The following is a 13,624-nucleotide window of genomic DNA, read 5'->3' as shown; positions in this document are numbered from 1 at the left end:
CTGAAAATAATTCTCCTGCAAACAGCTTTGTTGTAGATCACATGTAGATACATAATTTATTTCAATCGAGATCAGACATCTATTTTCTGTTGTCATTTCACCTCGCAAATATAACGCCCCTAACTGGAGAATCATTCTATTCCACAATGACAGCGAGATATAATTCGCAAACAAGAAGCAAATGGTTAAAAGCTCACTTTTATGTGTGGCATACAAAACCACAAGCTCTGGGTGAAGAGTCCCTGCTAGTCTAGGGATAATTTGACTTCATCACTCATGAACCATACTGGCCGAAAAAAAACCTCAGACTGTGTACACCCCTATAATAATTCACCCGTTCTTCAACGAACAATGGCTCACCAAACATACACTGGCCTTCACAAGCATTCAATCTGTGATTAATCACGCCCTATTTCAGCGCCTTTCCCCTGGATTTATCTCACTTCACTACATTATAATAAAGGGCCGGGTTATATTGAAAAGGATGTAACTTTTTCCAATCTATTTGACTGCATACCGGGCCAGTGGTCTGATCGGGGGTGGCATTCGGAAGCTGTGCTTTATTCCCATGGAGGCCGTCTGGCCAGCCATCCAGTCTATTCCTTCTCTCTCTTGTAACACACACAACCCAACCCCGCCAAAACGAAACACCCGCCAAGTGATAGAGCACATGACTTCTGACAAGTTCTAATGCTGGATACCAGTGAAGATCAGAAGCTGTAAATAAATCTGTAATTTATCAACTTAAAATAAAAAGAATTTGGGATGCTGGAAATCTGAAGGAAGAACAATATATGATGGAAGGGCTCAATCGGTCAATTAGTATCTAAGGGCCATTAATAAGTTAACATTTAGGCTGCAGTGGGGCCGGTTGGTTAGAACATTTTTAATACTGTTCTCCAGTAAAAGCGTTGTCCAGTGACATGATTGAAGGTCTTCGTAAAGTTTGCATATTCCAAATGTTCCAACACTTGCTTATACAGGTTCATAAGGATTTTCGAAAAGTTCGTTTTGCTGATTACAAAGCTTTTTTTTAAATGAGAAATTAATCACATGCGCAACGCTTGGTTCATGGTGTCAGTAAACCAATGTTTTACTCCTCAAAAACTCTAACCCTTCTTTGGATTATTTATGGGGTAAATTGGCACAGTATTTCGAATCGTGCTGATTATGTTTGCAATGCAACCTTAAATATAGCCAAAGCCAGATTCAAGGGTGGCATTCCTTAATGTAGCATTGGTTTATACGTGAATCTTTTGCTGTTATCACACATCACATGCCCGGCCCCTGTTAGGTGGGACAGTCACTAATGGTATATGTTACAGCCTAGAAAACTGAAACCTATGGACGGGGGAAGGTTTAATTGTGACCAGAAATCGGATAATATCCAATTATGTTATTTCCTAATGCAATCTCGTACTCATAGAACTTATTCCAGACTTTGAAACTGTAGAGAATTTGAACAAGCAGATCCGTAACTTCTGGCAAAAAATGAACAAGATTGATACAAATAAATCTTCAAAATGTTAAGTAAGTTTATTCGAAAATTCTCGCACAATGCATTGCAACAAAAGGGCGAATAACAAGTGCACTGTACATCATTCAATATAAAAACAAAAATACACAACAATATTGTTCTACTTCACAAAAAAATTATATTTTCTTTGAAATTATATATAGCGTTATCACATACTTTCAGATTCATGCTCCTAATATGTCTCCAGAAAAATATGTACATAAAGATGATGAAAACAATAATGGATGCCCTATTTTAAATAGTTTAACTACTAATCTATGAACAAAGGTCCCTCTGCCATGTTTCGCGCCCGTCTTATAGTGCTTTAATGCTTGTCCTTTTACAGACGCGAGTTCAAACAAAATTGAATAATTGATCCCAGCTCTACATCATAGGTCACCTTTAGCTTTGTCTGCTAATAAAGTATGTTGACCCTCACACGTTTGCTTCAATGATTGATATTCACTGTGGACCTGTCGACTTATTAATCATCGTGATTTCTAGATGAGGGTCATTCCATTTATTGAAATGTGTCAGTGATATTAGTGTTTACTTTATGACAATATGACATCGGCGGGTAAAAACTGAAAGGAAGTGCATCGAGGATTTAACTTAATCGCCGCGATCGTGTTATTTATTCCATTTGTTGAGTTTTTTCACAGACGCTTTGAGCTTATTTGTAATTTCATAGTAATTTATTAAACGACCATTACTTTGGCCTTCATAAATTACATCAGTCGGAACTCTGAATATTGCTCAGCCCTAATAAATACCCTTTACCATAACAGTCACCGAAAGGCACAATTCCTATCATCTTATGTACAAAATAAACAGGCATTTTTTAGATGCTTCAAGCATTTTCGGTTTTTTTTGGCAATTCGGTGTTTATTCGTGTCGACTCTTCCAACTATTCAATGATCGTTGTTCTTTCCCGAATCCTGGTCGCTCTGATCATCGGTAAAGCAGACATCCACGTCGCTCTCGTTACTGTGGTCGCTTTTCGGCTCGGTCTCGTCGAAGGAAGTTTCCGTTTTGCTTTCAGCCTTGTGCACGCTTTGCCCTGGGTGTCTTGACTTAACGTGCCTCTCCAGGTCTCTGCGACGCACAAGTACTTTGCCACAGAACTCACACCTGTAAGGCGTGTTACCCTCGGCGTGCAAACGGATATGTTTGTTTAGGTTGCTGGGATCTCCGAAGGGTCGAAGGCAGACTTTGCATTTTAAAGGTTTGTACCCTGTGTGTGTCCGCATGTGGATTTTCAGTCCATATTTGCGCGAGTAGAGTTTCCCACAGTACAAGCAGAGGTGACCTTTTTTGGGCTTGCCGCTAGACGCGCTGGTAGCGGACATGGACTCCAGGCGAGACCTGCTCTTCTCTGCAGCAATACTGGAGAGTTGCTGCGTGTGCATGGCGATCTCTCTGTCAATATTGGCGATGGAGCCAAGTTCTGGGTTGAGGGAGGGAGCTCCGAAGTAGGTGACCGATTCTGGGTATTTGATTAAGTTGCTGAAGTGGAATTTTAAAGGGTAATAGGGAGGGCTGTACAGAAGTTCACCATTGTAAACGGTTAAGGGCATAATGGGAATGTTGCATTCCCCGGAGAATGGCTTAACTCCTTCAAATGGTGGAATGGAGAACCTCTCGAAGTGAACGCTGGTTGGGATCGGGGTGTAACGGTTCGGAGACAAACTGGCGTGAAGCCCCCTTTCGACATGTTTGAATGCGGACGTCTCTTCAAAGTTGGGGAATGAAGGGAAGCCCCTGGGCGTGTTGCTGCATGGCAGTGCAGGGAGTGGGGGTTCGATGGAATGAATGCATTTGTTAGGATGAGCTCCCCCCATACTCTCACTGCTAGAACGTGGTGATTTCATACTGCCCAGGAGTTTATTGAAGCCTAATCCATTTGCTTTAGTGTTGCTGTCCCCGCTTGGATCCGGCAATATCAATTTTGATAATCCCGTGGGTTTAAAGGCGGATCGAATCCCAGGATGAAAGCCCATCGCGTTGACTATTGAAGAAGTTCCACTGATCGTCGTCAGGGCTCCATGATTTCTGGCTGAATTGACACTCATGTCCAGGGCCCTGTCCTGCTCATCCTCATGTCCTACTGCCTTCTTGTTCATAGCCATTTTAGCCAAAATCGGCGACGTTGATCGTTTAACCCCTTCAGTGGAGCCCGAGGCGATTTGATGGCCATTTCTCAGGGGCGTAGACGAGCTGGATATGTCGACTGCCTTCGGAGACTTAGTGAACGTTTCCGAAATTCTACACTGGTCGCTATTGATGAAGCCCCTGCCGTTACTCAGAGTGCAGTGGAAGTGGATGTGTGCTATTAAAGTGTTCGGGTATTTGAATGTTCTCCAACAATACCAACAGATGTAACGCTCCTCCCCTAAAGAAATGAACGAGAAGAAAACTCAATTTTGGGATAAGGTTGTATACAGTTCCACATAAACGACAATTAATAATAACACGAATTATACCCAGAGGCTAGGGTGGCAGCATTTCAAATCATCACCTACACTTCAGAAGAATTGGACACAGCGACTCCCACATCCCATTAAATTTTTTTAAAGTTGTAGATTGCAAACAAGCCATGTAGTTATTAAGATGATCCTTATGTGATGCTTACTGTCAGTGTTTCAAAATACCTTCTGCACACTACACCAGCTCAGTTTCTACAATCCAAGCAGATAACTTTACAAATTAAATGGTAATGAATGTAGAAGGAAGTCAATGAGGCAAATCATTTGGTGAAGTAATTAATATGTAATTCTCAGTCCTGTTATTGAATCATTCTGTTCTCCAAGAGGAAACACAAGCCTGATCAGACATATACAATCTAGACAGTTAATGTTTTGGCCTTTGCAGGCCTTGGAGGTGATAACAGCTGTTCCTTGAAATCATGGGGCGCTTGAAACAATGCACTTGGCCCATCTGTTGATGTTGAAGAAAGGAGGCGTATGGCAAGGAGTTGAGCAAACTGGTCAAAGAACAATCTATATATCATGAGCTTCGCATTAAAATTAGAACAATGCCTAGGATCTAAACGTTGCTATTCAAAGAGTAACAGTTCCTTGAGGTATTCTCATTTGTAGATGTTTTAACTAAAGGATGGCATCAAACTATTAATTTTACAATTTAAAACACGGTTGTGCATAATCGGCAAACGTTTATTAACCTCTGTCTTTCCTTTATATCTGATATTTTGGTGTCGCATTTTATAAACGTGTAAATGCATTTCCCCAACGCTTCAATGCATTTATTTCTCGTTTGCTCCTTTCCTTCTATATTTTAATGTAGTTTTGCCTGGCCTTTTCGTTTATTTCCCACTTCAATTTCTTGGCTTCATTTTCGATTTCTTTTCGAAAACTGGTAATGTTGCTTCGTACGATGAATTACATTTTGTTCCTGGTCCATTCCTACATTCGTGGTAATGTAAATTTTATTTTATAGCCCTCAACCCAACACTGCGTTCAAAAATGAAACTGACTGCATTGGCCTTAACAATATAGGTTATTTGTCAACAGTTTGAATAATTAAATCAAACTTTGTCCAGGGTCTTTCAACTGCAAAAACCTCTGAAGGATCAAAATATATCGTTAATCTGTCATTTGTTGAAAATCAATGTGGATAAAAGGCATTTGTTCCACTTATTGTGTTGATAATATTGTTCTGATCCTATTACATGGAGCAGAAATAGGAAAAGTGCGCATCAGATACTGTTGATTTTCCTGGATAAATGCTTATCATGTTTGTAGTTAAGATATTTGATATTTGATTCAGTTTCTTGAAATTGGTGTTACTACTTCTTCTTGCGAAATCACACAAACAGTCCAAGTATTTACAAGTATCAACCGCTTTATCAACGAAAGATAGAATGAGAACTTAAGGCTCTTTACACTTGATATACCTAATTTCAAACTCCCACAAAACTTCCACTAAAACAAAAATCATCGCGTAAAAACAAAATATAGTGGTGCATTGCCCCAAGATAGTCTGACGTTTAAATTGTATTCAAAAAACAAAACTTTAAAATAGAAATGAACTTATCATCTTCAAATAAACTATATTTTAAAAAAAACGATTACAGTTAGGTTTATAATGATGATGCATTAATTAAACCTATGGCCATGTTCAGCACCTACGAAACCAATACAGTTTTACAGAACACTGTCTGCTGATAACCTGAAAGTCGTGTAAAATGCTTTATTCATTAAATAAAATAGGTAATGCGAGGAGGAAATTGGAGACCAAGCGTCAAAGCAATGAGAGATTCTTACTGTAAAGAAAATTTTAAGAATTATTTCATTGTTTAATCCATTACTAGGTCTCAGATCATTTTTCCATGCGTTGACTATTATGCAAACCAGTCAGGTAGGGTGGTTCAATTGCATTTTAGATTCAGAAATTGTCACTGCATGGTCTTTCCTTCGCGCGTTGGACTGCAAAGCAAACTAATGCTAAAGAACATAAATTCCAGGTGCAGGCACGTGATTCAGGATGAACGGTGCCTGATCCAACAATTCACTGACATCTCAATTCAACCACTTGAATTCAAAATCAGCAAGAATCCGAGTGCTGTAGCATTGCGCTGGAAATGAAATGATTTTACGAGAATCTGACCAGTCATCAAAGATATATATGACTTCAATATCACCTATAAAATAGAATTCGAAATGTCGGTGAAGCATTTCATTGTCCTCCGACGTGTCGAATTATTTTAAATGTACCTGATTAACTCCTAATTTTCCGTATGGCTGCATGTACACATTGAACACTTGTCCGCGCTGTAACAAGTTAAACTATTTGTTTTCAAGTATTTACATTGTAGCTCAAAAAAGGGGAATAACAGCCTTTCTGCTATGTTCTGTATTTTATGTGCTATAATTCGGGGCCCTTCATGCACAATCTGTCCATGCTTAATTATAGTAGGTCATCTTGTTAGAGACAGGATTGGAAGTCTGTTTACGTACTGTCTGTTGATCTTTGGGAGTATCTGCAAAACTTACTTCTAATTGCTCAGGCGTAGTGAGCTACCGTGGAAGAAGCAACGACTTCACTAATCCTATTACCTTGCACTTTAGCTACAACTTGCTTTAAAGATTACAAAGCGTCTCAGTCCCCCGTTCCCTCCCCAACCCGAGACCACCAGTTCCCTACTCCTTTGAAAAATGAGATTTAATGGCTAAATGCGCAACTGGATCTCATTATTAATCCTTTGAGGAATGCAGTATCATATCCGTACACAGTTTGGAGCCAGCATTCCTCTCCGTTTTCTCCCTCTGGAACCTGGTACAAAGAGCTGTTTCCTCATTCTCTTGCACTAGTGAATTGCATTGCAATCTACCTTTGGTACAAAATAAGAATATCCATGTAATCCATTTTCGAAAGGTTCAGTCACAGAAACACTAAGTGTTTTAACGATTATTCTTCTACTAAACATGGCTAGAATTCAACCAGATTAATGACCATCAATCAAAATAGCTAATGATGAAACGAAAAGTCGGAAACTGATCAAAATAGTTATACTGTACAGTCCATTTTTCTGTCTCTATAACCTTGCCTTTTTATTAAATATGACTTACCTGTGTAGGTAGTTAACAACAATCATGCAGACGTGATTTTACGTTTATGAAAACGTACATATATTTATTGATTTGTGGGTGCATGATATTAATTTTGTTTTCAATACAAAAATATCATTGGGAATTTGTGTATGCGATCACTAAACACAAACATGTATATCTTCAAATACATTTTCACGGTGATCTGGTAACAATTTCAGCACCTTTTGTAATTCCAACCCAACTGATGCTTCTTCCTAATGAGCCTTTGTTCAGTTTTGCTAAGTCCATTAAACATTCATCTCGTAAGTACCCCTCCCTCGGTAGATCCCGAGAGATTATTAGAATTTCTTCCGATTGAAATAAAACATGGTCTAAAAAACATGATTCTGATATCTTTTGAATGCCAATGTGTTCAATCGTATGCTTAAACGGAGTCTTGAGCAGCAAACTATATATTTCCGATGTATTTGTTCTTCCACTTAAGGTCAGTAGAACCTCACAGTAGGTCCTCTGTTGACTGATGCTAAGAGGATGCTAACATTTATTTTCACTCATGGGGCATTGGCGTCGCTGGCTGGCCAGCATTTACTATCAGTCCCTTGCCCAAGCATGCCTACAAATTGCTTGTAAAGATCATAGAATCATACAATCGGACAAGTCCATGAATGGAGGCCATTCAGCCCATCGAGTCTGCACAACCACAATACCACCCAGACCCTCTTCCCAGAGCCCAATGTATTTACCCTGCTAGTTCCCCTGAAACTAAGGGGCAATTTAGCATGGTTAAGCCATCTAACCCGCACATCTTTGGACTGTGGGAGGAAACCGGGACACCCGGAGGAAACACATGCAGACACAGGAAGAATACTCAAACGCGACACTGTCGGTGACCCGAGGCTGGAATCGAACCCGGGTACCTGGCGCTGTGAGGCAGCAGTGCTAACCACTGTGCTGCGAAGGGGTAAAAACTTCGCTGATTTGCAGCTAGCCTGTGATGCAGATTGTCATCTTAGATCTAACAGGTGATACTAAAAACATACAACTTGCAAAGAAGCAGGGTACCATCGAAAATCCAATTCTTGCAAATATGTGCTAATTATGCCCTTCGATGAAGGCACGGTGTATATTATCGCGTGCATATATCGAATTCAAGTTTACTCCTTGGACACACTGTGCCGCCTCATTGAGTCTTGTACAGCAAGAGGACCATAAAACAAATAAATATGTTTGCGTCTTGCAGACCGGCAAATAAATTAACCTGCCTTCCGATTCTATGATGACCCATTGCAATCGATGTTTCAAAAAAAAGTTTCAGAGAAAATTGACCATTTCATCGCCTCTCGAAATTCGAATTGGGCCGGGTCGAAACTGAGGCATTCCCCTAACCCGTGTATCGTGTGCTCACATGATCCACGCTCACTTCGCACAGCCAAAGCCATGGATGCAATGATTATGTGTAAACTCTAAACACATGACGCGTTTTAACATTTAAAAAAAGTTTCCCCTTCAGGTGGAAGATGGCTGATCCATTTGAAGCGCATCTTGGGTGCCTAATAAACACATTAAAGTCACACAGTGCCTTTTCCATTAATCTCTGGGTGATTGCAGTTAATCCCAATAGCTTTAAGATCGGGGATTTGTAAAAAAAAATGAAAATTTGACCATCTGAGATAACTTCAATGAATCGATATATTTCGTTCTGGATTAAGATAGAATTTAGTAATTCTTAATCATACTTTCGTTACATCACGGCAAATCGCCAAAGTGCTGCAATAAACCTGCATGTAAATAAATCTTGATAGATACCCACGTGTATCCATACACAAATAATGGCCTTGTTACAGGTAACTTGCAATTACAAGCAATCTGTCTTTATACTTGCTATGCACGCAATAGATATGTAAACTCCCACATGTACATAAACATCTCTGCGCGGGGCGGGGGGATTTGTTACTCAGCAGCCCAGAAATGCTGTTTAATTAAATGCATAGTTTTTTTTAAATCTAAAGATATCTCTCAGTGTATGCCATTGTTCTGACGTAGTGAATCTGAGTTGATCGTCCCTACCTTTCTCGTCATGTGTCGGTGTGGCTGTGGTCGGTATATCGAACCACTGAGCCAGCGAGCTGGAGTACCATGCTGCTAACTCCTCTCCAGGCTGGATATCCCTCAGTGTTCTGTAAAAGATCTGAGGAAGGGAACAGATGCAGAAATCTAAGGATTGTATACGATTTAATCTTTTTTTGGGGGGGGGGGGGGTTGTGCTTTGGTTAGCATGACAACAAAAAAAAGCCCGTAACTGTGCCAAGAATTGTAATGTGGTGTACCTGTCCCCCTGGAAGGTCCGTGATCGCTTCCAGATTCTGTTCTTGGACGTGTCTGGCAGCTCGGATTAACTCTATCCACTCCGGGACAGAGTCGCCAGCTTCGTCAACCAAATCCCCTCTGACAAAGCGCACCTGAAATATATGCCCAGCACCACAGTTTAGGAAAGGCAATTCTAATACGCCTGCATCATCCAGCCCTACAATTGATTCACACATATTTGATTCATCTCGTTAGCATATCTGCAACATTCACAAACCACACCATTTAAAGTCATATCCAGAAGGCTCCATAACAAAAACACGATTTAAATCAGCTGTATTAATACACATCTTTCACCCCGAAAGTCTGAGCCCTCTGGACACTTTACATGACAGAAAATTGTATTTAAAATCAGCCAATGAAGACTTCGGGCAGGAATGGTATGTTAAAGGATATGTGATCTGAAGATACCTGACGGACGGTGACCCGACTCTAAGCCAGTTCAGAATTACAATGATTGGCGGGAGCTGAGGGTTACAAAAACTTACTTTAAACCAGAAAAAAATAGAGAAGTTGCATCTAACACATAAACTGTTGTAGTTTATTTCACATCGTTGCAAATAAGAAAGATTCGCATCTTCAGATACGTCTCGCTCCTTTTGGGTTGAATTGAAATTTTGCACGTTGGTGCTTAGAATTCAGAATAATTGTCAAGAATTAGAATTATCCACGGGAGAACAAAATGTAAAAAAGATCGCTTTGTTTATCAATTACGGATCTGAGCTTCTTGAGTTGCGCTTTACAAAAAAAAACCAAATTCGTGCTAACTTAATTGCAACTTTCAGATGCATTAACTATATTTATATAATCCCGCAATGCACAAAGAATTTCCACTGCCGTATACTGCAGTGACACCTGTTCACTTTTGGCAATTGGCCGCTGGTGTAACTAAATTTCGGGCTTACCTTTTGACTTACATTACACATTTCTCCACTTGAATTAATTTCGCCAATAAGTATGCTGGCGCACGAGTCAAGATACCCAGCCAACAGGCATTTAAATACTCACTATTATAGGAACACGCCAACAAAATATTGGGGTTGGATGGAGCAAATATTTAAGAATCGCTTGGGAAAAGTTCGCGATAATTAAGCAGAACGGTTCTTCGGCAAGAAACAAAATCGAAACAGACGGGAAATAAATAACATGGTTTGTCAGAGCGTTTAATGGGGGAGGGGGGGTAAATACATTTTAAAATCTGACTATGACATACGACACGGCATCTGCACCTGTTCATAGGAAGCCCTGACAGTATGTGGCACTGGGCAACTCGAAGCACTTAAACCTGAATCAGACTGACCCTGTATGCATGACTCTGTGTCTATTACACACACACACACACGTAAACACAGTAATATCAGGAGGCAAACTGCATAAATCGTGATCGATTGTGCTTTTGCAATGTCGTTCTGCTTTTGATAACTAACTACGGCTTCATGGACCAAGCAATGTCTAGTTAATAACAATTGTCCTTCTAAATGTAATTGCCAAGTGTGTAAACTGAACATGATCCGATTACTTCGATTATTTTAATCAAGTTAAAGCACTGATACCTGGCTATTAGATTAACACTGCGAAGTAGCTACAAAGATTGCAGCCACGAAGCTGAATAATTAATCACTTACAATAAAGATTTCCGATCTCGGTTATGGATCTCGACAAGAGTAAAATGAATTAATTGGAGCCTAACCGCACCGTTAATTGCCGACCATAAAATTGAATCCTTTAAATCGCACGCGAGAGCAGAAATGAGATCCAATTAAAGCGGCCTGTCAATAACTTTAACACAAGTTAACACACTGTGGTAATTTGCAGGAAAATACAATTAACTGACAATTAGCGAGCAAGCCATGAATTCAGACCCAAACCTAACGCAGTACCCGCAGAATGCAAAGGTCAGAGATCTGTCTCTGCCCAGTAACTTTCTCTGGTAAAACATTGACTTGGGGTATCGTTTTGAGAGAGAAAATTAAACTATTTTTTCTCTGTTGCCGGCGAAGATACTAACTGCTTAGAAGTTGGACTTTTTCTTCCCCCAATCCCGATATAAAGCAAAAGAAGAAAAAAGGCCTTTTCAATATTTACATCGACGCAGCGAAAACTATTACCTTTTTCTTGTTGCTCTGCTCCTTACGATCAGACATATATTTTCCCAGCCTAAAAATGCCCTGCACGGGACCCAGGCGCAGCCCGGCTGGGATGATGCTTTCCGCGGTCACGGTGAGCGCCGAGCTCCGGGGGGTTTGCATGGCTCCGGGGATGCAGGGGTGGAGAGGGGGGGTGGGGGGTGGGGGGGATGAATGGAGCGGAGGAAGAGGGATGGATTGACAGCGAGATGAGACAGATGAGAGAAAGAGATAGAGATAGAAGGAGAGAGAGAGAGATGGGCACAGACTGGTCTCCGCCTGCAAAATGACGCGATGGAGTCGGTGCGCTGCGCTTTTTCTATCCAAAGGGGGAAGGTTGCGTTTGAGCAGGAGTGCACTGAGTGCCTCAGTTTGGTGAGAGAGTTTGGGTGCGATCACAGCTGCGAGCCACAGCCAAGAGGGTCAGAGAGAGACACACATGGAGACTTTCCCTACCCAACTGAATAATAAAGTGCTCGAGATGGCCAGGAACAATGGCCCGGGCGACCTTCCCAATCCTAAAATCCAATTTGTCAAGGGCGCAAAAAAGGCGACTGTGAATCAAAGGTCTGGCGGGACCATTAATCCTCAGCTTGTGTTATTGTCCAGCAGACAGTTACGATATTTTAAGTGACAAATTCACTGTATAATTTCTCCATAAATTCTGCCTTCCTTTATTGCGACCAACAAAACTTTGGGAAAATAAGTGACTAAAGTTAAGTCTACTTGGCTGATTCTTTTCAGGTTAAGTATACTTCAAAGATTTTTCTCTCCCCCTCGGTTTTTTTTTATTTTCTCAGAGGAGTGAATCTCAGTTAAACAAAGAGAGTAGGAATGTTTGGAGGACTTGTTAACTTCTATTGATTCGGCGTGTGCCGCATAGAAACGGGGCAGGTACTTGATGGTAAAACACCAGATGAGAAGTCGCTACCGTACCAAGGTGACCGCCAATCTACATTTGACCAGCTCTCCCGTTAACTTCCTGCCCATCCAAACGGGAGAATGATTTGGATCCAGTGATTCCAACTATCTTTGTCAATATCGAGTTATTTTTCGCAACCTGTTTGGGGCAGAGATCGGAAAGTTCAAACTGAGTTGGCCTTCCCCAAACAAACAAGCGTCAATCCAACTTTCCTTGTCCAGTTCCATCAACTTCACCCTCCGCCCCCCACCCACCCCCAGAGGGAGAAATACAGCGGGGTTCAATCACTCTCCGTCTTAATAAAACATTGCACTCCTTCAAAATTAAAAACAGAAGTTTCAGATGGTGTCTTACCCCTTTAAAAAAGACTTTTGTAAATAACAGATTTTCTCCCACAAAGTTGATTTGCGATTGGCCTTATTGCATAGCGTGTGAATTGCTTCGAATCTTGCACGTAAAATAAGATACTCTGACTTATTTTAAGATTTGGCGTCTCTTTTCTACATGAAGGTACAAAAAAGATAGTCTGATGCTATTGGAAAGATTCTACCTCCGTAAAAAGCAAGATGAATCGTTCAGCTGTTTAACCTTCTGTTGAAAGTGGAATCAGTTCCTATCATTCGGAAACATTGCGTGATTTATTTTTCCGATTAAAAGAAAATCATTTCTTTATTCGTAGGGAGACGCAATAAAATGCTCTATAAAGTCAGTCCAAAGAATTACCTGTGATGCAGTTCAAACATTCCTACTTTTTCAGTTAAAGATTTGTTACTGTGTATATCATATAAGGCAATTAAGCTGTATAGTCTTTCAAAGCTAGCATTTAATATCCCGTCAAAAATACGTCAACGATTAACTATATTGAGCTATGACATTAACTTTAAGGCGGATTGCGATTCAACAGCACCTAAAGGCGCTGGCAATGATCCTTTGATTTACCACACCATAAACACGGAGCACATGTGTGGGCAGATTTAAATCTATTGCATCAATTAGCTGCATAAATTTATTTGATACATTTGGAGGAAATATCTGTGCCGAATGCCCAAGTTCTGGATCATACCACTGGAGTGTAGAAAACGATGATGAATTGAAATATTAATGATCGTATTTTATATTGTAA

General features: G+C 40.5%; 1 protein-coding gene across 1 annotated transcript; it reads right to left on the bottom strand.

Annotated features, from left to right (window-relative positions):
* Positions 1-1,555: 1,555 nt before the first annotated feature.
* On the bottom strand, positions 1,556-11,702 carry prdm13 (PR domain containing 13). The gene is made up of 4 exons (XM_080193349.1): positions 11,562-11,702; positions 9,414-9,545; positions 9,154-9,274; positions 1,556-3,908 (listed from the first exon to the last, which is right to left on the bottom strand). Exons 1-4 carry the CDS (start codon positions 11,700-11,702, stop codon positions 2,428-2,430), a joined length of 1,875 nt encoding a protein of 624 aa, XP_080049475.1. The 3' UTR covers positions 1,556-2,427.
* Between the last annotated feature and the right edge of the window lie 1,922 nt (positions 11,703-13,624).

This window comes from Carcharhinus amblyrhynchos, chromosome 7, assembly GCF_965287045.1.
Source record: "Carcharhinus amblyrhynchos chromosome 7, sCarAmb.v2.hapA, whole genome shotgun sequence".
Lineage (NCBI taxonomy): Eukaryota > Metazoa > Chordata > Chondrichthyes > Carcharhiniformes > Carcharhinidae > Carcharhinus > Carcharhinus amblyrhynchos.
This window is presented reverse-complemented; position numbering and strand designations above follow the sequence as displayed.

Bases quoted from the DNA above. Each gene is read 5' to 3' on its own strand.
- prdm13 (XM_080193349.1), bottom strand. From the start codon at position 11,702: ATGCAAACCCCCCGGAGCTCGGCGCTCACCGTGACCGCGGAAAGCATC. The intron at 9,546-11,561 runs GTAATAGTTTTC...CATATATTTCAG, and splicing joins AGCAGAGCAACAAGAAAAAG to GTGCGCTTTGTCAGAGGGGA. The intron at 3,909-9,153 runs GTAGGGACGATC...TCATTTCTTTAG, and splicing joins ACCGACACATGACGAGAAAG to GGGAGGAGCGTTACATCTGT.